A 25,254-nucleotide genomic window follows, 5' to 3' on the forward strand; every position below is an offset into this window, starting at 1 on the left:
TAAACTCATAATGACCCAGCAAAAAGACAGCATCTTTTTGGTTTTTGGTCAAAATTCATGTCAGAGTTATGTTATTGATAACATACTGAGACAGTTTGGGAATAAATATAGGCACAACAGCTATTTATTTCCTCTTTGTTTTGCATTGAGTAAATATTCTATTTAACAAGCTTCTTTCAAAAGATGCAGTGATAAAATCGAGGTTGATAACGCCAATATTTTGAATAGTATAAGAAATATTTACAACAATGACTAGCCCCAAGTCTTCTTATTCCAGGTAGGAAACAACATCTGACAAGTTCAAACCATATGTTCAAATGAGAAGTTCATTTTAGACAGGGTCTTAGCCTTAAATACATCTTCTCAGTGCTGTTATTTATAGCTTAATGAAAACTATTAAAAGATGTATCTGTGGTTTACTATGTAACGTAGCCTGCAGTACTTTTCAAGATAGTCAAGGGTTGGGGTTTTTGTTTTGTTTTGTTTTTCTTGAGTGTTATTGCCTATTTATTGCCAATTGCCTATTGACTGATTTACCAACCAGGAGAGAAATTTGTATCATTCACGTATTTGTGTTTACCTAAAATAAAATTATTTCAAAATAACTGCAGAAACAAGAAGGAAGCCATTCAGGTGACAGTGTCAGAAATGTAGGCAATGACAGAGTGGGTTGTAGTCTGTGAGAAGGAACTATTTTCGCAGACTTTGCATTGATATTTGTCTTTGATAGCCCAGGTAGATCATACCCAAAGAATAGGAGAAACAGAAGCCCTTCTGTCAGGGAAAGTCAGTTAGTCCATCATTTTATGAGACAGACCAAAGAAAAGTGTTAACCCTTTTCTATCAATATGCATAGGTATAGAATACGTTGTGTGACATCAATTACATACTTATAAAAATCTAGCCCATTGTCAGTTACCAAAATGTTCCTCAAGTAGAAAGCATTGCACTGTTTATGACAACTCAGCTATACTGAAGAATTTCAATATTCCTGTTTTAAGGTTTCTGTTGAGAGGTACCCAAAAGCAAGGCATTGGATGCTAGTCTTGATTTCAGAAAAACTGCAGTGTTACCCCCTGCTCAAAGCACAAGAGCCGGTCACCAAGAGCAGCACATCTGGGTAAATCAAAGCCAAGTTATTCCTCTGGGATATTGCCCACTGATCTCTCAAATGTACAATGTTTTGTTTATCCGTCATGCCGTCATACACTCCTTCTTTATGCTGTTAGCTTTAAGGTGATCGCTGCATAATAGTAACATTGTTCACTGTAGATCCTTCTGGCCACCAAAACCAGTCTTATTCAACAGTCAGAGACAGTTCTATAAAAATGCCCGTAGCCACACTTTCTGCAGAGAAAGTCAGTCTAAATGAATGAATACAGACTACTCCCACAAGAAAAGACGGAGCCTTGCACTACTAGGTAGAAGATAAAAGATTAAAGAATGCAGAAAGTATGGTTTTCATCGTACAAAAAAATGCCGCTAAAATCTCACTGTTCATTCCATCTTTTTTAGTCTACTGTAGCTACCTTACAGACAGCTTTTGTAGGCTTTTCCACAGCAATGTTTTAAATAAGGGCAGGGAATCATAGCAATTTCCCTGCCTAGGATTCCTAATTACCCCTTGATTCCAAATGCAAAGTTTCAAAACCAGCTTCTGCTTCGAGGGAAGAACAGCATCTGCGCACTCACAGGGGAAGTGCACTCTGCTGTCTGCTGCTGACGAGCCACTTATATGCAAGCGTTATGATTTTCTCTCAGTCTTTTCCTTTGTGAAATCCAAATTTCCTGTTACAATCTGGGGCTGAACTGATTGCTTTTTTCCCCATTTGAGTTTATAAACACACTGTAAACAGGTGAAAGAAATCACTTAGGATGATTAAAGGGTTCCAACTGTGTCTCCAGATGGGCATTTGTAGGATCCAATTTTGAACACCATTTTGTTTTAAAAATGACTTATTTGGTTTTGCTACAATTTTCTAAATAATGTGTTAAAGAGGGAAGAGTTTCCTGCCTGTACAAGTCAGTGTATGCTGTTTTACAAAAAGATAAATCTTTTGTAAAACTTTTCATCTTTCTGCTGTCAGGACTATAATACACAAACTTCAGAAGCTTTTAGAGTACTTACCAGTTATTTGTCTCTTATGTTATTTGCAAACTGTAACAGAGCTACATGATTACGCTGTCATTATAACCACTGGCTTAAAGAGTTTATCAATGTTATTCAAATGAGGACTGTCTGTATTATTGTTTCAGAGCAAACAGTTTTTCTTGATCTGATGAACCCAAGAAACAAGTACCAAACAGTAAATTGTAGACTCCAGCCAGACTGAGCAGTTTTGAAGGAAACTAGATCTACTCTGACCCCAGCAGATAAGAAAACAATCTGGAAGGAAAAGAGCGCTGCAGCAAGCACACCATGATGCACCAGCCATTGTATCTTGCAGCCTGAGTGATTTCTCATTAAGTTTAATGGAAAGACTCTTGCTGACTTCAGTAGTAATTAGCTAGGGACAAAGACTAACACAAGCCAAAGCTGGAAGAAAAGCAATGACAGTGGGATATAGCATGATCACAGCAAACAAAATCATGTGCGACTGATTCTAGTGATGAAGCTGAAACGCTTCCTACAAATGCTTTAGCGTAATACATAGAACATGGTGCAGATGTTGAATAATCCATATTTTGCAAGTGTTGGCTTGAGTCTTTTCCTGCACATATTTACATCCCTAAATTTCTAAATGTGCATATTCCATCTTATAATTATCTTCCAAGTGTTAGTGTTTATGTTGCATGGGTAATAATGTTTTCTGCTTGTTGTGATAAATGAGCATAATGAGTTAATTCTTTTCAGTTGATATGTACTTTAGATTCAGCATCCCTGCTTTATTGTGGCATTATCAGCAGCTCCCACTGGAGTGAGAAAGCATTAGAAGTCCAATCCTGAAAACAAACGACCTCAGTGAGAGTTCAGAGCCCTTTGTTTGGCAGGGAGTCCCATTGCTCCAGCCTGGCGACTGACTGAACAGTAAATGTCCAAAGACTGCAAAGCCAATTGGCACCGCACCCCACTGAATAATGTTTGTGTCGCTACAGAACACTTTTCAGCAGCGTAACAAGTATGCAGTTGCTTGTAGCCATTACAAATGCTCCTTCAGCTGAAATGCCTACCATCTTTTAGTGTCCTTAGAGACAGAGGTGCAGGAAGGTCCAAGATCTGGGTATAAATATCACAGAACACAGTGGACCTACGAGAGCATCAGCACTTGCCACTTTCGCTGACTTCAGAAGGACGGCATAAATTCAGGCCACTTGAAAGAACAGTGGAGAAGCAGAACAGTCGCTAAGACAGACAACATCGAGGCACCAGAGAAGTCCCTCTGTCCCCCTTGCATGCAGTTTTTGGTTGGCTGATTACAGAGAGGATAACTCTTTGAGACTTCTCTTCTATACACCTGCAGAGGCAAAAGGGCTTGCCACCAGAGAGCCCTACTGTCAAAACATTGTGCTTTTCTACTGGTTCTACTCACTGTGGAATATCTGGTCCACTAGGGCTGACTTTTCTCCTATGTCTTTTGCCTTTACATCACCCCTGTTTCCTTTCTTATTCTCTCCTTTCTCAACCCAATTTCTATCTGTTATTATTCTACAATTCTCCTTTCTTTGCTTCTCCTCCTAGTAGTTTCTCATTATTCTTGTTTCACTTCTATTCCTATTTTTGCATTCAGCAAACTGTTCCCTAGTCTCAGTTCTTTTGCTCCAGATCCTGTATCTTATCATTCTCCCTTTCATTCCTGGCCTACTTACCCAGTCCTCTTTTTTTTCTACATCAAGTTCAGTACTATTCAGTGCACAATTCAGACAGCATGTCTGCTGCTCCCTCTTGCAACTGGCACTTTGCCATACAAAATATATGTAAGGATATCAGAGTAAGGAAATGAGCCCTAATGACAGAGCTACACCATGAATGACAACAGATAGTTGTCAGCCATGGGTAATTGGAATATATAGGGGCAATATCCTGCATCATACATACACATTATCCCATATTTAGCCTCCTCACCTCACTAATTTTCTGAGCAACACCTAAGCATGGAACCTCTAGCCTGTGCTAGCAGGAACTTTCATTCCTGATGGAAACACCCTGATCAAAATGGACAGAGATTAAAGGCAAGGGCCAACTGAAAAACTAGCTACTGCTCCTTCAGGTTGAGGCTAAAGAGATAGACAATCAACTTACCACCCTTAGGTACCAGTAACAGCAAGATAAGATTTCCAGCAAAAAAAATTATAGGCAGGAGTGGCTAAGCTTCCTTTGCAAATGACAGCTAACAGTGCAGGAAGGACTCAGTTCTCTTCTGGGCTTCTTTTGGCTACAAAGATCAACATCCAGACACAGCTCAACTATGGACATGTTTTTTAACCTGCAACTGAGAGTCATTCCACATTTTTCACTATCCTTAATTACCGCAATGATGGATTCTCTAGGAAAATACTACCAAACTTATATGAGAAATTTGAGTGAGTGTAACAATTGCAACTATAAAGCAATATCTCAGTATGTTAATTAAGCAATTTTGTTTCTAAGAAAAGCCACTTAAGGAACAAGTTAGATTCTTCATTGTAATTGTTAGTGTACTAGCAAATTAGAATAAATTAGATGTGTTATCAAAGGCTCTGTAGTAGGGAGCTGTCAATACTCTCTGGTCAGCTAAGTCCCTCCTGCACAAAGGCATTATTGACGGAATGGTCAAGACTCCTCCACCTCCTCCCCATCTTGTTTGTTAGAATGACTGCCTGCTACGTTTTTGTAGTCTATCTTGTGCAAAAGCTAGGCTGTTGGCTTATCACTCAAATTTGAACAGGAAAGACAAGTAACCTGCTTTTCATCTTATCCTTGTCCTTTGACTTACCTCACTCAGACAGCCAATAGTTTCCATCACTATAGCTGTATGAGTCATTTCACACAAACAATTCACATCTTTAAAGGGCAGTCACCAGACAGGGAGATAAAACAATTTTATCTTAGGCAAAGAGAATTACTGCTAGTACTTATTGGGAATAAGAATAATATAACTGGAATAAGAATAATGTAAATGTAATAGAAATCTAACAATAGCACATAAAATAATGTCAATGTTCAATCTGAAGAAAACTAGCAATTGAAAGGAATGATTCCAGGCTAGGAGGAGATGCCTGAAGAGTCCCACGGGCATGTGAAAATGATGACTTGTTTATGGGTTATCACCTACTACAGGTAAAGATCATCAAGCATTTTGGACAGTATCTGGCAGCCCACGCTCAAGCTAGCTCAATTTGAAAGACAGGACTCATGACTACAAACTTATCTTCATTACCAAGTTGTACTTACTCATTGGAGGAGAAGGGAACGAGGGGGTAAAGAGCAACAATCCAGCTGATGTATATTTTCATGAGATCTGCTGCTCTCTCGGGACAAGACACCTAGCACTCAAATAAAGCTATTTCACAGCTAGTATGTAATACCAAAAGCACTAGTTTAGCTGAAAAAAAAAAAAAAAAAAGCAGGTCAAGGAGAGGGGAACTAACTACCCTGTGGGAAAAAATATGTAAGTGCAGTAAAAACAATGCAAAATGAATAGGCTTGAAATTCTAGATATGGAAATTGATGATTCAGAACTGGAGTTGGTTTAGAACACTCTGTTTCTGACAACATTTAGATGTAAGGTATTAGCACAGTTATAATGTCTACTAGAGGCTGAGTAGCACTATGACGGCAGATGTTGGATTTATCACACATTTGATGGTTAACTATGAATGGAGTTATTTTTGCTAAAACAAATATCTATTCTATAATTACCCATCTCTCAAGTATGAAATTTCCAAAAAGTAGGAATATCTTGAATAAAATTTGTTTGCCGTAGCAGGTAAATATGGATGCAGAAGATTACTTGCACAAATTCTTATCAGGAGCATTATCTTATGAATATTTTTATTATTGAAATCACTAACATATGCTCCAATAATCTTGTCAAAGATGATCAGGTAACTGGACATATCTACTGTGAAAGAGAGTGAAAGTATATGGGCCGTAATTATTCTTTGGCAATGAGTCTCCTTCTTCTAGAATTAGTACTAATCCCTGTGACTGATGACAAACTGTTGAAACTGATCCAGACATTCTCCTAGAAATTTGGAAAACTCTCATTAGTAAAACATTCAAGCTGGTTTTCATACTCATCTCAGTTTCCTATCTGCTTCAGGTGTTTTCATATAATATGCAAATAAAAAAACCACAGGAAACACAGAAAAGAATATTTAATTTTGTTAGTTTCCTTTTGACTTGCCCTGGTTATTCCTGAGGAGCTTCTAAACCATTGCTATTCTAATTGTGATTTCAGAAAAGCAGTGTTTGGGAAACACAGTGTAGAATGTCAGTGTTACCAATGACTGCAGAAGGGCAGTAAGATTAAAGAACATGTAGTTAGTTATGCAGTATGCTATATCTGTAACATACATACAGCCAGTATCTCCCTGGTTTTAAGGAAGTACAAATATTTCTTTAGATGTGATTCTGGCTGATATTTATCAGTGTTCCCCTAATAGTGGAAGAAATTTTGATTAGTGCTCCTATTTAATCAATATGATTAATGATTTTGCAAGTCATTATTTGGCCATTGTTAAATGAAACATAATAATGTGATCAGGGAAGTTGGTGGAAAAATACGTTAATTCAGAGTTTAGTCCAGAAATCAAGGCAGTAGTCATGCTAAGAAAAATATGAAAAACACATGACATGTGAAATGGAGTATATAAAATACAAAATTTCTGACTCACTTATTCCTTGCATCTATAACAGAGATCAAAAGACAGAGATCAAGACTTGTTTTTCTTTTACTGTCTGTCTTGATGCCTTCCTGTTGCTTTTTTTCCTAAGTTTTTAAATTGTAATTACGTAAACTTTTTAATGATTTTTTGCATGTTCTTCTAAAGTTATCAGCATACATGGATTGCCAATACAATTATAGGGCAGCAAGAAGAATGCTATCCTACCTGAGAACACAGTAATTGAGAAAGCAAATGAGATGTTTTCATGCTTTATGCATCTATTTCTCTTGGTGCTTTTATTGCTTCTACATTGCCCAAGGAAACGCTCATATGGCTCCTCTCTCAGTCTCTGTATGAACGAGTTGCAGCCTGGGGCTCTTTGGCAGACGATCTGAATTCAGTCTATGTCTACTGAAATAAATGTGTGCAGACTTACTAGGTTCTGATAGCTTTTGGACAGATGACTAATGACCCTGACAGCTTGGCTGTTAATTTTTTAATTGGAGATAAATCCTGTATTATGTAGCAAAGTAACAGAGGATCCAGCTGTATTGTTGCCTTTCAATCAGGTTGTGCAGTAACAAGATTAACTAACTCTTTAAGAAATGGTTGCTCTACTAGTATACATATGGTTAACTAAGTGTCCCACAGCTTTAAAATAATATTCAGTGAACCTTCTTTTTCTTCCAGCGCTGCCTTCATGGAGGCTGAACCACTCAAAGAGTACAATGCCATCAGAACTCCAGGAAGACAAACATCTCTGCTTTTATCCTTCTCCCACCCCTAAGCTTTGGTTGATTCTCGATACATCCTAACCTCTGAAGGTTTCTTATGCACAGGTTTTGCTTTCTTTTACAGATACATGGCCATTATTGATCCTTTGAAACCTAGGCTCTCTGCAACTGCGACCAAGGTGGTCATTGGGAGCATATGGATTTTGGCTTTCCTGCTGGCCTTTCCCCAGTGCCTATACTCCATAACCAAGGTGATGCCTGGGAGAACTCTTTGCTATGTAGCATGGCCAGGTGGTCCAAAACAGCATTTTACGTAAGCTTTTGTTCTTTTAAACTTGTGCACGGTGTGTCTACACTTGCAACGGACTTGTCAAAAGCTGTAGAGTATCCTGCCGGTACTCTACATGCAGAATAACTAACAGCATAGATCATTCAGAAATGTAAAACAAGTTTCCTAAGCTAGGAAGATAGAGCATTTTAAGTGATACGTGGAACACGTTTATTCTCTTCCACTTCTATGAGTGTCGTCCATCCCATGCTGCATGTTTACCACCATTGCTTCACTTAAGATGGCTGCTTCCATACAAACAGAGACAGCCAGAAATGAGGACAGGACATGCAATTCAAAGCAAGCTTCCTTTTCATCCTAACCAGGAGAGCAAGTATTTCCAGTCTCTCCTTGTCAGACATTTTCAGGTATTTTTTTCCTCTGGATCTCTTCATGAGAGAGTTGAATTTTCCCACTTCATTCTGTTACACTGTCATAATTACTTGTGTCAGATATCAGTCCAAATAACGAAACTTTAAAACCTATAACTGGTTCCAGTTTCTGAAAGTGTACAATAACTGTCAATTAAATTGATTATATCCTATTTGTCCTTCTGGCAGAATCAGGAATAAGTGGTTGCCTAGCCATAGAAATATGATCTGCCCTTTCATGTCTTCATTGGCATTTAAGATGAACAGTGTGTTCAAGACTGAAAGCCTGTGTAACCATCCAGCATCAAATTCGACCTTTTGCTGTCTTTCAGGTGAAAGAGGCCTTGGTCATATATAATTTTTATCACTTTAGGAACCATGCACAGATATTTCTCTTTAGGGCAGTAAGGTCACTGTCAGTGGGATTCTTCACTGATAATTCAGTGGGATTTTATCTGAAGATGGCATTTAACCAGGAACCAACAGGAGGCAAAAAAAGTTAACTTCTTTTTCCCAGTGCTTACATCTGCAGCGATGACTATGTTGCAAAAGATCTGTATTGCCTATGTGCAACAGATCTGCCATATGAAGTACGTTGGGTAACACAGGACACTTATCAAGGCCTTTGTATAAATATACCATTTAAATACTTATTTTCCTCTTTCATTTATGGTCCAGACTAGAGCTCAAAACGCCTGGCTTGCCCTTAGGATACTTGGCTGTGCAATAATTAAATCAATTCAGCTAGTTCTGGACAGACATACCTTATTCTGCAGTCACTAATCATAGAATCATTTGGGCTGGAAGGGACCTTCAGACGTCATCTAGTCCAACCCCCCTGCGGTGAGCAGGGACATCTCCAACTAGATAACGTTGCTCAGAGCCCCATTCAGCCTGGCCTTGAATGCCTCCAGGGATGGGGCTTCCACCACCTCTCTGGGCAATCTGTGCCAGTGCTTCACCACCCTGATTGTAAAAAATTTTTTCCTTATGTCAAGTCTAAATCTACCCTCTTTTAATTTAAAACCTTTACCCCTTGTCCTGTCACAGCAGACCCTGCTAAAAAGTCTGTCCCCATCTCTCATGTAGGCCCCCTTCAGGTACTGAAAGGCCGCAATGAGGTCACCAATCATGATAACTAAGTCATTCTTAATTTATGCTAGTGCAAGTTCAGAATCTGAACTAGAAATCCCATAAAGCATTTGCATTAAAATGTAAAAAAATTTGCAGTGCAATTCAAGACCTTCAAAAAGACAGCAAAGACATCAAGGACTAGCCAGTCAATATAAAAGATGCTTTGTGCTACAGTAGCACTCTTGACTTCTAGCAGCCCATTCCATTGGTATAGCTCTTCTGAAAGCACTTATCAGCTTAATGCTTTTTCATTGCAGGTATCATGTCATTGTGATTGTGCTGGTCTACTGCTTTCCACTGCTTGTCATGGGCATCACTTATTCCATAGTGGGAATTACCCTCTGGGGAGGAGAAATACCAGGCGACACATCCGACAAATACCACGAGCAGCTCAAAGCTAAGAGAAAGGTACTGTTCCATCAAATCTCACTAAGTGAATCCTCATAACATCATCTGCAATTGTGTTGCAAAGTGCCGCAGTATATTCCTTCAGAACAACCAAGTCACTAGAAATAACAGTAACAAGAGATCTACTTCAATAAAAAATTTAAGTTTGACAAGTTGTCTTCTATGTTCACCAGTTGTTCTTATTGTAACTTTATTGTTCATCATTAAATAAAGGTAACATTTGGATTTTAACTTCTTATTCCACATGTAGCAGCATATACTGTGTCTGATATGTGGAAACTAAGCCCAAATGTTTAGCCTTTACAGACCTAAAACACGGAGTTTTGAACAACGGGCTAGTGAATCATTAGCTCCTCTTAGGCCAGAGTCTCGTCCTACTGAAAGAAAAGTGAATCTTGCTGTCATTTTCAGTAGATTAAGGCCCATGCATCTTTGAGATGAGTGCTGATCAGCCTGTTCATATTGAATAATTTAGGTTTTAAATCAGTAAATTTGGTCAGAAATACAAACTATTTTTTCCCGGTTATTTTCTTTCACTTTCTTTTTCACTGTAAGTATCGTCTAATCTAACAAGACTGTGGATTGCTTATGAGCTGATTCTTTGACTATTTCCAGTTCAGTTTTCATGATGTTGCAGTGCCATGAAGGTTTCTTTTTGATAACATTCTTTTTCTTAACCTAACTTTTCTTCTTTAATAAGGCAGCCCTTCTGCTTTTTATTTCTGATATTTTTTTCCATTTTTTCATGGATTTGAAGAAATGGTACCCAAACATGGACTTCTAACTCACAATGATGAGTACATTTTCAACTGCTCAGTTTGCTTCCTGGTACTATGAATACATTTGAAGAGTGGTAGATGCTACCACGCTGTAGCAGTAGCGGAGTCCTGAGACAATAGGAGACCTTCTGCAAATACTGGAGAACACTGATGTTTCCTTTTCTTTCAGAACACTGCCAGGAATATGAAAGTGGTTTTTCCCCACATACCACACAGAAAATGTTGTTACGGCAGAGGATATATGAAAGGAAAGATTAAGATCATTTTCTCATTCATACGTCTTCAGACTAGTAAGAGACAAGTGCAAAACTTTGTATGGCAAGTTTCAGTTGTCAGAAGGGTAGACATGCCTAGACAGTTTTACAGTATGATGTGCGATGCCTCCTATGAAACCAAAGGTGTTATTTATTTTTGCTTTTGCTTTTCAAGAGGGCAACGTGCTAGCCTCCCTTAAGGAAGCAAAATGCAGTTTGACTGCTATTATCACCACTATTGCCTTGCATCAGTTCAAAGACTATTTGGCATGTGAATGGAGAGAAGATTATGAAAAATCATCATGGAAAACTGACAAGTATGCTTTGCATATTTGCCCCAAAGTGAAATTATTGGACTAATTTCCAGAAATGCTGAAAGCATTTCAAAAGATCAGCCTTTCACTCTTCAACATTATCCATAAAAGTCCAACATTACCACTACGGTCTTTGCCATGCATGTTGTCACTTACCCAAAAGTTTGTTTTCAACATTACAAAATTACCTTTCCTACAGAGCATAAGCAGGAAAAGATTTCACTGGTCAGTTAACCATGCTATTACCAATACTTTCAGCCAGTGAAAAAAAGGAAGCAAATACTCAGTGGAGGGTGCCCGGGGTCTGATTTTAAAGACAAACCGAGGAATCACTTTCTGTAACAGACACAGTTTGCAAAAGCAAGTGTGGAAAGAAAATTATTAAAAGCTAACTTGGAGAATCAGGAGATCCCAGAACTTCAGCACCTGTTATCATAATGACTAAGTAAAATAAACATCTTACATCATAAAAGCTAAAAGTGTCTCAAGAAAAAAGCAGGCTTTTACTATATGCTATGAAGGGTCTAGTTAAAAACCTTGAATACTTTAAAAACAGTACCTCTTTAGAACTCTAAATATATGCAAGACACAAGGAATAGCATCCTTAATTAAAGGATATTAAATGTGAGAGTAGTGGAGTGCATGCTTTCAATACATGCAACAAGCGGATTAAATTATGTGCAGATATATTGTAACTGCATCAGTGACTTTATTGGCAGAGCCTCATGACAGCTCTTCAGTTCCACTGCTGTGCTCTCCAGCAGGATTTATGAAATAACTGGTATTTGGAAAGATGAATCATAATTGGTCATTCATGGAGATGAACTAATAGACTGAAATCCAAATAAAGCTATCACTCAGCCTGCCTCTGATAACAGAGCTATTGCCTTTCCTTTATTCCAACAAAAAAGTCATCTGTTTTTTTCTTGCTATTTAGCATGCAGATATCTAGATATATGGAAAGTTTGTGCACTTATAATGAAGGAGAAATACAAACTAGGTGACTACGTGTTTCATATTATGCAGTGACACAGTGCAAAGGATGTTTGATTAGGATTGTTTGAAATGGTATTTAATGTTAAGAAGGTAGTGAACAGTTCATGTAAGACCTTTAAAAGAAATGTTTGCCAAGAAAAGATTTGAAGCTTGAGAAAGCTGTTAGTAGTTCAATAGATAGTCTCATAACTTCATATGTGTGACTACGCAATGCACCCTGAATCCTTCTGAAAGCAACACCAAAGAACAAAGGATTCAAAGAATTTCACAATATGCACTACAGGTTGGGCAACACGAAGTCATATTTAGTATCTTTAAGGGTCAAAGACTTGAAATTTTTAGAAATTTTGAAATTCAGAACTGCATGAGACTACCACTACTTTTTTTTTGGTTTTGGACAGATCAAATGTCTTAGGGATTGACCCATTTAAATTTGCCTGACATCAGTCTTTTGAACTTCTGAACATTTACTACATGTGGGGACTTTGCAGCCATTACCCCTTCTTAAAGCTCCTGGCATGAGACTGACTGATGTTCAGCTGAACATTTTTTCTCCTGCAATTTCCATTTTCACAAGATGGAATTATAGTTTCAATACTGTCATACATAACTGAAGTTCATATAGTTTATATATAAATTAAAAAATCACCCAAAATTACTGTGTGAAAAGCTTTTACTAGATAAGCAGAAATATCCAGGTGAAGTCTTAAAGGGCTATAAGTAAACATTACAAAAAGGCATCCCAACAATTTTAAATAATTTTCTGAAATACTACATGAAATATTTCCCCTCTTTCATAGACTACAGAAGTAAGCAACAGGACAGGATCTGAACAAATCTTGAAAACCTCAAAAGGTCTTTTGCTGTCTCTGAATGTGTCTCATCTAATCTGCAAAGTTATCCCATTACACATATTAAATTGCAACTACGTGTATAGCCCTGTGTGTGTATACATATATACACATCGATAAGAGAGAGCTCAAAAGAAGCCTCTTCCTCATTGAGTCCCTGTAGGGAAGTTGTGAACAAATTAATTTTAGCATGAGTTTTGAGTCTGTTGAGCTTTCTGGAAGGGTGCCCAGCACCTGTATGGTGAAAAGTCCTGGAAACCTGACCCAGACCATTTTGGAGGACTGCAGTGCCAAGAGCTGTATATTCAGCAGAGCAGCACTGCAGTTCCAGTATTGCACTTACACATTTTCACATTCATTACACATTGCTATTCATGTAAAAACAAAACATAATTTCAGCACGTCTTTTTCTGAGTTAAAGCAGAAGGCTGTGTGACTACTTCCTTAAGACTTAGCATGAGAGACCTCACTAAACTCCTGCTACAGCTTAAACTTCAAAAGAGGAAACCAGATGAAACAGCCCAGAGAAATCACAGATGGTGGCAGGAGCTGAACTGCAGAGAACCTACAATATTCCAAATGTGCTTTTTCAAAGCAGGTGAAAATTATCACCTATGCACAGAGGGGTGTCTATGTTATGTCTATTGATACTTTCACCTAACAAATTTACTCCTTTAACTCAAGTACTTGATGCTTTAGAAATTTCTGTACTGCAACATTGTAAACAACCTATTCAAAGCACCTTGATGTCATTACTCATTTTCTGGGATGAACAGAAAGAGTTTCTTTGATTTCTACAGGCTTTAGAGCAGGTTTCCTAGGAAACAGTTTCAGCCACCCTGGCACGGGCCAGCTTACACCTTATTTCACGGGAGTATCAAACCAGGGCAGTAATGATCAGTGTGTTGACCATCATGGCCAAGTAGTGTGGATACTTTAATACTTGAAGCAATGCTACGATGTCTGTACAAAAGCAGAAAGAGCAGATGCTGTCAGGTCAATGACACTCCTGATACTTTTTAGCAAGAATGATTGACCAGAGCAGATATTGCCTTTTTACTGACCAAATATTTCCAAAATGTTCTGTATGCCAGTTACAAGTCTACTTCTAATAAATTCATAACCTTGTACAGTCATTTGCAGAATAACAAAAATAAATTAAGTGTATCAAATGCAAAATATAAACTTCAAGTATCACTGACGTTAACAGTTTCCTTTCAGCTCAATTTAAATTAAAATAGACTGGGGGACGTTATTAATTTTTTTGGTTTTTTTCTTAGGTGGTAATAAACGCTTTGCTTCAGCCTTTGAAAGGGAAGATGTTACTACCATTGCAAATGCATAATTATGATGGCAATAAAAGAATAGCTTTAACTGGGTTTTTTGTTGAACAGAATTTTGCTATGCATTTTAAACAAGTACAGTCCAGAAATAATTCATTTCATCTTCAGGCAACACAACTTTATTCCTATCAACAGAAAAGAGAAGAAAGAGGTTTTTCAAACTATGTATTAAATAATCTGCATTCTTTCCCAAGATACACCAAAATTAGAGAGAAATATGGCAAATATTAAAATGGTTTTTAATTATATAAATCACTTATTTAATTCCCCTAAATGAAAAAACTGAAAATAAATCAATCCAAAAGACTATAGGTTTTCCATATGAAATAAGAGCCTTTGCTCCTATTTTGAAGATAACCAAAGGTACCCATCTCATTTGAGGTTCAAGAGGCTAGTTTCCACCCATAGGAGCCCACATAGAGCAAACCACATGTAGGGATACTTTTGCATAATTCATTGGCATAAGTCATCATAGCCTTATTTGTTTATTGCGCTGTTCAATATAAGGCCTACTTTCCAAGAGAAAAAACTCACATGTACCAATCCCTCTGAAGTTTTATATGGACAATTGAAGCGAGTCTTAAAACATTGGCAAGGTTCTGGGAAAGCCTTCAATGAGGATTAAGGGTCCCAGAACATTTTCAGAATTGTGGCAGAAAGTTGACTTAATAACTAACTATTCCTATTGGGAAAACAAAAGAAGCTATGATTATTTTGTTTCCCCCACACCAAATCTCATCTCTGCTTGGAAGCATGGAAGTGAAGTGTGCCCCATCACTCATTCCAGGTCAGGAAGGAAATTATTGTAAAATAAGTGATGGTGTGAACTTTAAGCACAAAAGCACTAAATCAGCTTTTTCACTTTTTTCAGGACTAGATCTCAGGTGGATAACCATATCCAGTAATATCAATCCCACAACAGCCACTCAGAGTCATTTTCTAAAGAACATAATCTTTTTATGCTACTCCATGCTGAAGACCAAGGCAATGATACAAGGCCACCTACCTTTACTTGTCATCTAGGTTACAGAAAAAACCTCTTCTAGTTTGAGCAGCAGACATTACCATATTGTCTAACAATCTCTTGTGAGAAATTGAGACATCTCTTTTAGATAAAGTAACATAAGACTTGTGGCAACTTTTGCTCCTTGCCCTCAATCAGGTGCTTGTAAATTGATGTCTTCTCAAGGAAAAAAGCCTGAGCAAAAGATTTCCCCCTTTTCTTCAATGGAACAGATATTTCTTGACATGTTGAGAGATTCTAAAAGTCACTGTCAAATCTGTGTTCCATGCAACATTAGAAAAGCATAATTTTAAAACGGCAGTAGCTAAGATCATTCATGAAAAAAGTCAGAATTGCTTTGATTGGGTGGGGACCCCACATTTTAATATTTGTAAGACAGCAGTCTGATTCAAAGCTACCTCATACTAAAACAGAATATCTTTTTCAACTTTACAGATTAAATAACAAAATAACTGATTGTGAATCTGTCTGCAGCAAGGGATTATGCAAACTGAAATGAAAAGGAGTTTATTTCAAGCAACTGAGAAAAAATGGATGGAAAGTATAAGTCAGAAGAATAAAATCATTTGTTGAGCCCTGGAATTGACAAGTACCTTACCTGACGGAAAGACTTCCAAGCTCTCCAGTTCTTTCTCTTTCTAAATGTGCATCTCCTTTAGCTATTAAGAATCCATTCTTTCTATATGCTAAAAGATCACAGAAAGTCCCTGAGCCTGACAAAATTGTATGAAAACCCACAGCAGCTGGTATCTCAGAAATCAGTCCTATCTCTGTACTAATACCAGTAGAGTTACCTTTGAATCCTAATTTTCTTGCAAAAGAGAGACAGTTTACTTCAAATAAGCATTGTGGAGAAGCAAATGACGTAACGGTGTTCCCTTCTCTCTTGTGCTTAGTGCATGAGTGCCGTGTATGTCCCCAAGACTGGGAAGTGGATTTACTGATTGCATGCTAACACATTGGGAGAAATACTTTGGTATTTTACTTCTTCCAAAGGACCACAGAGCAGAAAGAGTAACACATTATGACTCCCAGAGATTATCTGTGAACTGTTTTAAGTTGTATTCATGGACAAATAATATCCATGAGTGGATACATGAAGACATTCTTACACTGCATGGATTCTTAAAGTATTTGTTTCTCATTTACATCCACATAACACCTAGGAGTAAAAGTTCTGAAACTAATGAAGTTATACTGTGTGATACTAGTGCAAATGAAACCAGAAGCCAAATTCCTGACCTTGTAGAAGAAGCAATATCAAAGATTACTTAGAAAGGCAATAAGGAGCTGCAGAGCAGATTGAAAAGGAAATGATTGCATGGCCTAAGTCTTAGGTATTGATGGCAAATCGATGCTTTGCAATGTGGATTGCTATAGCCCCCAGCAGCGACTGAGTCTCTCAGAAAAGCATATTTTATTCCTAATGTTTCAAGAGCTGTTCTATATGCTACATCTGAATCAGACACATTTTTCTAGCTATTTTTCATGCAAAATAAAAACAGGAGGGGAAAAAAGCCATTATTTGCAGCTTTTTCTGAGTGTAGCAGAATCTGTTAGCTCCTTTTCATTTTTACTGCTTCAAGTGTTTCACAACAAAGCAAACTTGCAAACTCCAATTCCAATGAACTTATGTCTGTTTTGTTCTTTTAAATATATTTTTTCTCATTACATGTCATTCATTAATGAAATAATGCTTCTTACTCAGAGGGGAAGGATTTAAAAGAATGGGCAAGACTACAAAGCACATAAATTAACTTTTTTTATAGACATAGTTTTTCTTTGACATAGGCAGAAGTACATCAATATCAGCAGAACATGTTGATGAAAAGCAAAGTATAAAATACTTTGATTTTCCATCATATTCCAAAACTAGCCTCAAGACTTGCCTAAACGTTGCACAACTGAGAGACGCAGTACAACTCATTTTAACAAAAGTCCTGGAACACAAAAAAAACCCTTTCCTCTGGCCATGCTGCCTACAATACACAAAGGGAGACTGAGCAGGACACCAGGGCAAAATGGGGCCACTGGGACACAGGTTGGTGATGTTCACTGCAATCACACATTTCGGAAAGCTGCGAGGTGAAATGGTGGTGGCAGGAACAGAGCTAGACATTAAGCACAACTGAATTCAGTAATTTTCTGGTTTGCTTGCTTTAAAAATGTTTCCTAGTGCACAAGAGCAAACCCTTATTAACGAATTCTATGCAGCATAGAACAGAGGAGAAAGCAATTGAAAAATTGTAATATCTCCTAAAAATAAAGCAGAACAGGCATGTTAAAAAGAAAGAAAATAAAAGAACTTTGTATCATCAGAGCCACAGGTCTAAGTACTCCAAAACAAAAAAAACATTGAGGCTCTCTTTTATACTTTGCAGTTGAACCTGCAAAGTGTCATTGGAGATTTTTTTAGTGAAACATCACAGTGTACTGGGAAAAGACAATTAGGTTTTTGTGGCAAATTCATACTTGGCCTGTTTCAGTCATTTTCCCTGTTTCCTAATTGACCTTACAGTTTACTGGCACTCATTCATCAGGATTTATACCAAGTAAAATCAAGGTGCCCTGGGTTTATAGACCTTGAAGGCAGTTTCTGTTCACAGTTACTGATATCATCAAGAAATGAAACTTAACACTGGAAAGACCAAGGGTATGGACAAGAACCGCAGCCATAAACTGTAAGGTATGGCCTTGCACAGTGTGTGTGCCTGTCTCTGAAAGAAATTGGGAATAATCTCCCTCCTTTTCAGTTTCCTCTTCTTTTCTCCCACTTCTGCCAACACATACTCATTCTTAGCTGAGGAAACAAGGACAGACTAGCGCTTTTCGATTCCTCTCATAACTTTTGTGATTGACTTCAAATTCAACTGTAACTGCCCTGTTTTTCGGACAATTTTATGTCACACAGACTTGCAACATCTCACTTAACTTCTCCTTAGGTAATACATCAATGAGTGCATTGTTCTACATAACTACTCAAAAGAATTACAACTTAACTTTGACTTTTCCTAAACATCCCTTTTTGCTGGAAAAATTAGCACTTTTTTGTTCCAGGTAAAAACAATTTATGCATTAATAAGGAAACTCCATTGCATGTCTCCCTCTAAACACGGCTGTATCAATATATCACCATTCACTTCAGTGAAACTCAGACTGATACAGCCTAATCTGAGAGAAAAAATGATACTTTAAAATTTTAGATAATTTTTGTTATTTATGAAAAACAGCTGCAAACCTGAATGATTAAGAATGTAGTGTGCTTCACTGTCTGTCATTCCAGTGACTTGTTACTTCACAAATTAGATCAAACGCTAATGGCCATCTAAAATCCTACTTTGCTTGTTGTCTAGTTTAACTATTTTCTTTAGAAATTTGTTTTCAGGATGATGATGACTTAGTATTTAATCATGGATTTCCAGACAGAAACAGCAACAAGAAATGTATATGCTGATTTTACTGTTTTAAAGATGAGTGTTTTGTTTTAAACAAAACATTAATCTTGCAGGAAAAGATGTGATTTTCTGGGGGCGATTTGGCATTTTTCACTTCAAAACTTTAAAAAAAAAAAAGTACAACATTTAAAATAAGAATTGAATCACCTGAAATTGTGACAAAAAATGTTTAGTTGAGGATTTTCTTTGGGTCATAGTGTAAATAGTTATTTGGGGATTCCTGTTTCCCTGAGGAAAACCTGAAATACTATATTTGGGTTAAACAAAAACTTAATTCATTTTGTGTTAGTTTTTGAGCGCAGCCGTTGAAAGCAAAAAGCTATTATTTGTACAGACTGTGAAGGTTTATTAGCTTTAAGAGACCTTTAAGTAGACTCTTGAAGCACTGCTTGCCTTGCCCTTCAATATAACACAGAAAACTAGCCAATAAGAATTTGGATGTTAGAAAAAAGACAAACAACTTTCTTTCGAAAATGTTGTTAACACAATTTGGTACGCCAAACTGGCAACCTGTACTCTTACTGTGATTTCTAGCAGCTCTGGGGTGTGAGTGACACAGTGTTCAACCAGACTAAACTATATATATTGCTGGAACGCACTACTACTTCAGTTCTCAAGCACTGCACAGATGAAGTGTTCAGTACAAATATGGATTTGCCTGATTGTACTTTGAAAACTTGGAGACAAAAATCCTTCCATTTAGTACCTATGATATTCCAATGATAAATAACTCTAGGAATAATTTCACATGCACAGCTGCTACTGCAAGACTTGCTAATTAAATATCAAGGCAAGCAATTAGACTCTCAAGTGTTCTGAAATTACAGGAATCCTGAATAGTGTTGAAGTAATACTTATCATTCCTGCCAGGTATAAAAACACAGCAACAAGCAAAATGCACCTGTAAATCAATGGACAGAGAGCTAAAGTATTGTGGTAAAACTATGGAGTTAAGTCCTCTAGCTGTACAATGTGTGCAAAGCACAAGTGTAAATCCCCAGCAGAAGAATACTGGAAGTTATGTCCAAAGGAGTAGAAAAGAGATGTCATTTAATGACTGACTGTGATTTGACAACATATTTTTGTGTTATCATTTCAGATACATAACTTAGTCCAGAAATGTCTATTCACATACAGTCACAACCTCTTCCCTCCCCCAAAAAATATCTCACATACAGTCCCACACACATGCCTAGATATAAAGATGCACACCCACCAAAAGTGAAAGTGATACTATGTTTTGGTGTGTTGCCTTCCCTTATAACAATACTGATCTTCCTTCTGTAATGATTTACAGTGCCTTAGAAGAACCAAATACTAATAATGTTGTTGTATGTGTGGACAGATGCCCCTTTTGTATCTTTAAGTGATGATCAGTATATGTATCAGTAATAATAAGTATTCTCATAAGCAATACCTTGCACAGTACAGTCCCAGCCAGCAGGAAAGCTTGTAAACTGGTGCCAGATATTAAATGAAAAATTGCTTTATGTTTCCCACAGGAAGATGTAATACGAGTTAAGGATGGCACCATAAAAATTTATATGTAAAATGATTTAATTACATTAGCTGAAATTTTATAAAAATATCAACCTAAGACATCTAGGTATGGGAAATTTCAGCTCTTTTTTTTTTTTTTTCTGGCAAAACCACAAGCAGTGGGGAATGGCACCTTGTACAGAGAAATTAAAGGAACTGTTGATAACAATCTCTATTATTCCTCAGTATTCACAATACAAATGAACAAGAGACCTCCCAGCACAGATCTATCAAGTCTGGTTTTATTTTACCTACAAAAAGAAAATTTCTTGTGTAAACGTGTGATATATTGTGTTGGAAATGGTAGCTAGGCTAGTATTTGGCATAGCTGAAGAGGGAAAGTCAGGAGTGAAAATTTTACATGACTCGCAACTTTTGCTCCTGCATTTCAAGCACAAAACAGAGCTTCTCTTCATTTGTGTTTAATGGAAACTATGGTAAGTAACAGATGTTACGATGCCTGCAGAAAACAACAAATAATGATCACTAGCCAAGGAAATTGTTAGCCTCTAAAATTAAACAGGATACTGCAATTGCTCATTTCCTACAACCTAGTGTTTACTCAAATCACATTTATTAATTGGGGACAAGGAATACACTTGCAGACCACAATACAAAAGATATCAGGGTCAATAAAGGCCAAAATGAAGTGTCCAAATAAAACACCCTGTAAGCTTATTCTGTGATTAAGTGTACAAAAAAAGTAGTATTTTAGATAGCCAAATATAAGTAAGCAAATATATTACTTGGAAGAATCAATACAAATAAAGTTAGAGAAGATTTTCATGCTATTTTTCTTAGGAAAAGGAAGATCTCCAGCCAAGGAAAAAGAAAAAAAAAAAAAAAAAAGAAAGAAAGAAAATAAACCGAAATTTGTAAAGTCAGATTAAAAGGAAAAATATATAAAAGCATATTCAGCTTTGCTTTGACTAACTATAATAATCAAATGCAAGAAAATCATTAATGGATGTTGAAATGCTAGTCCAAATAAAAAAGGCTAATGTGTATTATTAAATAGCATTATTACTTCCTTCTTTCAGGTGGTAAAAATGATGATTGTGGTTGTGCTGACATTTGCCATCTGCTGGCTGCCCTACCACATTTACTTCATAGTTACTGGGATCTATCAACAATTAAATCGATGGAAATACATTCAGCAAATCTATTTGGCCAGCTTTTGGCTTGCCATGAGCTCTACAATGTACAATCCCATCATCTACTGCTGTCTTAATAAGAGGTAAGAGATGGTTATGAAACAGTTGGTACACAATGAGAATATAGATGGTTTAAATGGGATAACAGACAAAGAATTTTCACTTGAGTAGTTTTCTGTTAGTGGGAAAGAAAACAAAACACAAAAAACCCTTCCTTTAGGTTTGTACTTGAAATGAATCTCAAAAAACCAAACGTGCACTTCCAGTAAATCTTTTGGTCTACTTAAAATTTCAGAGTAAAAGTCAGTATTCAGAAGCCAACCCTTTCCATTTCCATACGCCAAATATAAAGTCTATAGTAGTTTAATAGTTTTTGCCTTGCAAAACATTAAAATAAAGAAGACAGTTATTAGTGATATACAGTGCAATCTGTATGTTCACTAATTGTAGCCACAAATTTGTTTTGCAGTGCTAGAAGGATATAATATAAAATGTGATTTACTGCATATTTTATACCTCACCATTAGATTTCTACTGAGCTCTGAGGTCTGTAACAGGCTAATAAAACAAATATTTATATTCTCATTACTTAATATTAAATTACAGTACTGTTTGTTAGCAACACATTAGGCTCTGAATTTCAAAGGCACTGCACTTCTTGAGTTTGGTGAGATTTTATGGGTATTTGGCAGTTTGAGGCTACTGGATTGCAGAATGAACTCATGTTTTTCATTTCAGCTTGTAGGACCAGGATCTAAACAAACGTCATCTTGGCTGTCCTATTTTTCAGTATTTCTTCTAGTATTACAGGATAAAGACCACCAAGAACTATGAATTAGTATGAATCAGTATTGAATAAGTAATCTTAAATAATATTTGGAATCTGTTTTGAATGAGCAATCGGTGTCAAGTTTAATTACTGACAAGCTTTATACCAATTTTGTTAAATATTTATAAAACCTCACTAAAGATCATGCAATACCTGTCAAAAGGAGTCTAATCAAAAAAGAAATGACCAAATCCTGCCGAGTTTTTATTAGTGTAAAAACACTGGAGTCTGCCTCCTTCATGAGGATAGCTTATCATGCTTAACATTCACAGTCTTTTAAACTGTCAAGGTGATGCCTGATTTCATACAGCCTTCTGCCCCTTTGATCATTTACAAGTGTTTAAAGAAGAGGTAAAGTTTTGGTATGCCAGAATGAAATCCTAACTCAAATGGCAAATTTCCCATTAATTTCAACAGAAACCAGATTTCACTGCTTGTCCAGTGTCTGCAAAATCAAGGGCAAGGAAGAACCGGGTCTCATTTTTTCTCATTTACTACCATAAATCCTCTAAACTACTGCCATTTTCTTAAAAAACTTTTTATGGCAGAGTTACAAAATACATTACTCATAAAAAATTAATCTCTCTGATGTGGCTTACATTGACACTCGTACACTGCAAAATTAAATGTCTGAAATAAAGAACACAAATCAACAAAAATTTCATAATAAGACACACTAAAGGTCACCTTGTTTAGAATTTAATACAAGCATGAAATACTGGTGAAAGTTTTCTTACAATTAAGTTCCATATCGAAATCAAGAAGCTGGAACGTCTGCTTCCTTATCATGCGGTAGGAAAATACACCCCGTTGCTGGGAGTCAGATCAATTCATGCAGTATTGTTACCTCTCCTTGACCTAGTATCAGATGGATTTATAAGTCCTATCCCCAGCCTCATCTTCCAGGCTAATTAGGATATTACTTCTGTATCTAGATAAAGAGAGCATTATTTCAAGATGAAGAAAAACCATGCCCTGAATGAGAAAGAGGTTAGAAGTTGAGGTGAAAAGTAATGCAGTCTAAAGTTGTTTAGGTTTTACAATTTCCTTCACTAAATTAATTTCCATGAGAGGTTCTTTCAATATTTTTTCATAATGTGGACTGCATCTAAACAGAAGAATGCTGAACAGCAAGCTACCTGCTTGTTTGTCATCGTGTGGCAGCTTTGTGGCAAACCTAAAAAATTGAGGAGGAAAGAAAGTAATTTCTGTGAGATCAGTCATCTTTCACTGAAATACTAATCTAAATTTTATCTGTAATCATCACTGTGGTAGCTGAACCATTGCTCCAAAAAGCTTACAAACACAACAAATGCAGTTGATTGTTGAAAGAAAAACAAGAGAAGCAAGACAAGTGAGAAAGTCTGAGAAGTTTTAGGCCTAGGTGAAAACGTGTTCTTTTTCAGGTTACACACAAATATGCAGCAAATTGTTTTTCTAATATATGTAAATTCTATTCTGGAAATGCATACACACAAAAAGTAACAATAGTCTTTATAGTAAATCTCTGCCTCTGAATTGAAATAAGACTGTATGAATATTGCAAGCACTAATGTGCTAAAGCCTCAAAATTCCCATTTGTACATTGCTCACATTCAGTTTTCAACTTCCTAGAATCTTCTTTCATTATTACAAATTATTTTCCAATTTATATGAATAATTATTAGTCATTACGCCATTCCCACTTAAGCATCTCTGTTAGAGAGGGAAACACAGAAGAGATATTGGAATCTGGAAGCTGCAATGGTATTTTAGAGACAAGAGTGCTATAAAGTGTCTTGCTGAGAGAAGACAAAAATACAGGTGCAGATTTCATCACAGGTCAAATGAAAACAATTTCTGTGAAGATAGTGTTATGAAAGCTGATGTTTGTTTATTTAGGCACGGGCAAAGGAAGGGAAATTGAGTATCAGGAAAATACCGATGTTAAAATGCAGGGAAAGTTTATAGAAAGTCAGAAACAGAAATGAGCTGTTACCACTATCTTTTTTTACCCTACTCAGACTTTAGTCTCGCAAACTGCCACTGACTTCACCACAAGCAGGACTAGGGCAAGATAATTAGCCAAGTCGGCGTCCTGTCAGCACAGTGTATGTTTTCAGATGAAGGCTTGTGGCTGGCTCTTGCAAGCATAGACTTTCACCAAGCATCTTTCCTCCCAGGTTCCGAGCTGGCTTCAAGCGAGCTTTCCGCTGGTGCCCCTTCATTGAGGTGTCCAGCTATGACGAGCTAGAGCTCAAGGCAGCCAGGTTTCATCCCACCCGGCAAAGTAGCCTATACACTGTGTCCAGGATGGAGTCCAGCATGACAGTGGTATTCGACGCTAATGATGGAGACAGCACCCACACCAGCCATAAGAAAAGAGCAGCTCCGAGGGACTTGAGTTTCAACGGCTGTTCACAGAGGAATTCCAAGACAGTCTCCACAGCCTCAAGTCTCATCAGTTCACTGCGCACATCAGTAGATGATTATTCCTAAGCATTTCATGGTGACAGTTGCTAGAAGGGCAGCACTGGACAATGCTCTCCTACTTTGGGACTAGATATTCACACCACAGGAAAGCAAACATAATTCCACTGACAAACCCTAGCTATAAATATTGTGAGACTTTTAGGCATCACTTACTGTTCTGCTTTGGAGAGAAAGAGGAACTTGAAGACATATGTATGCATCAGTCCGAAAGCACAGTTGCACCTTATACACGGCAATGTTTGTAGGGATTACCTAAAATAAGCCAACGGCATAAAAAAGATTGTTCCAGCTGTATCTGACCTGGGGCATTTATGTTTCACTTACCAAAATGTAACAGGCTCCTTTACTTATTGAAGCTGATATGTATGATGTTTTCGGAGTGTATTAATTCTACAGTAACAAAATTACATAAGATCTGATAAAAAAATTTCTTTGTAATGAAGACCTAATGAGCCTCGTCTA

General features: G+C 37.0%; 1 protein-coding gene across 1 annotated transcript in view; it reads left to right on the forward strand.

Moving 5' to 3' along the window:
- TACR3 (tachykinin receptor 3) overlaps positions 1 to 24,798 on the forward strand; it is a 31,822-nt gene extending 7,024 nt beyond the window's left edge. The window contains exons 2-5 of the mRNA XM_009707354.1: positions 7,666 to 7,854; positions 9,632 to 9,782; positions 21,378 to 21,574; positions 24,483 to 24,798. Coding sequence (XP_009705656.1) covers positions 7,666 to 7,854; positions 9,632 to 9,782; positions 21,378 to 21,574; positions 24,483 to 24,798 — 853 coding nt within the window. The remainder of the gene's footprint in view (positions 1 to 7,665; positions 7,855 to 9,631; positions 9,783 to 21,377; positions 21,575 to 24,482) is intronic.
- The last annotated feature ends 456 nt before the right edge of the window (positions 24,799 to 25,254 follow it).

Source organism: Cariama cristata, unplaced genomic scaffold (genome assembly GCF_000690535.1).
Source record: "Cariama cristata isolate BGI_N322 unplaced genomic scaffold, ASM69053v1 scaffold2249, whole genome shotgun sequence".
Classification (NCBI taxonomy): domain Eukaryota; kingdom Metazoa; phylum Chordata; class Aves; order Cariamiformes; family Cariamidae; genus Cariama; species Cariama cristata.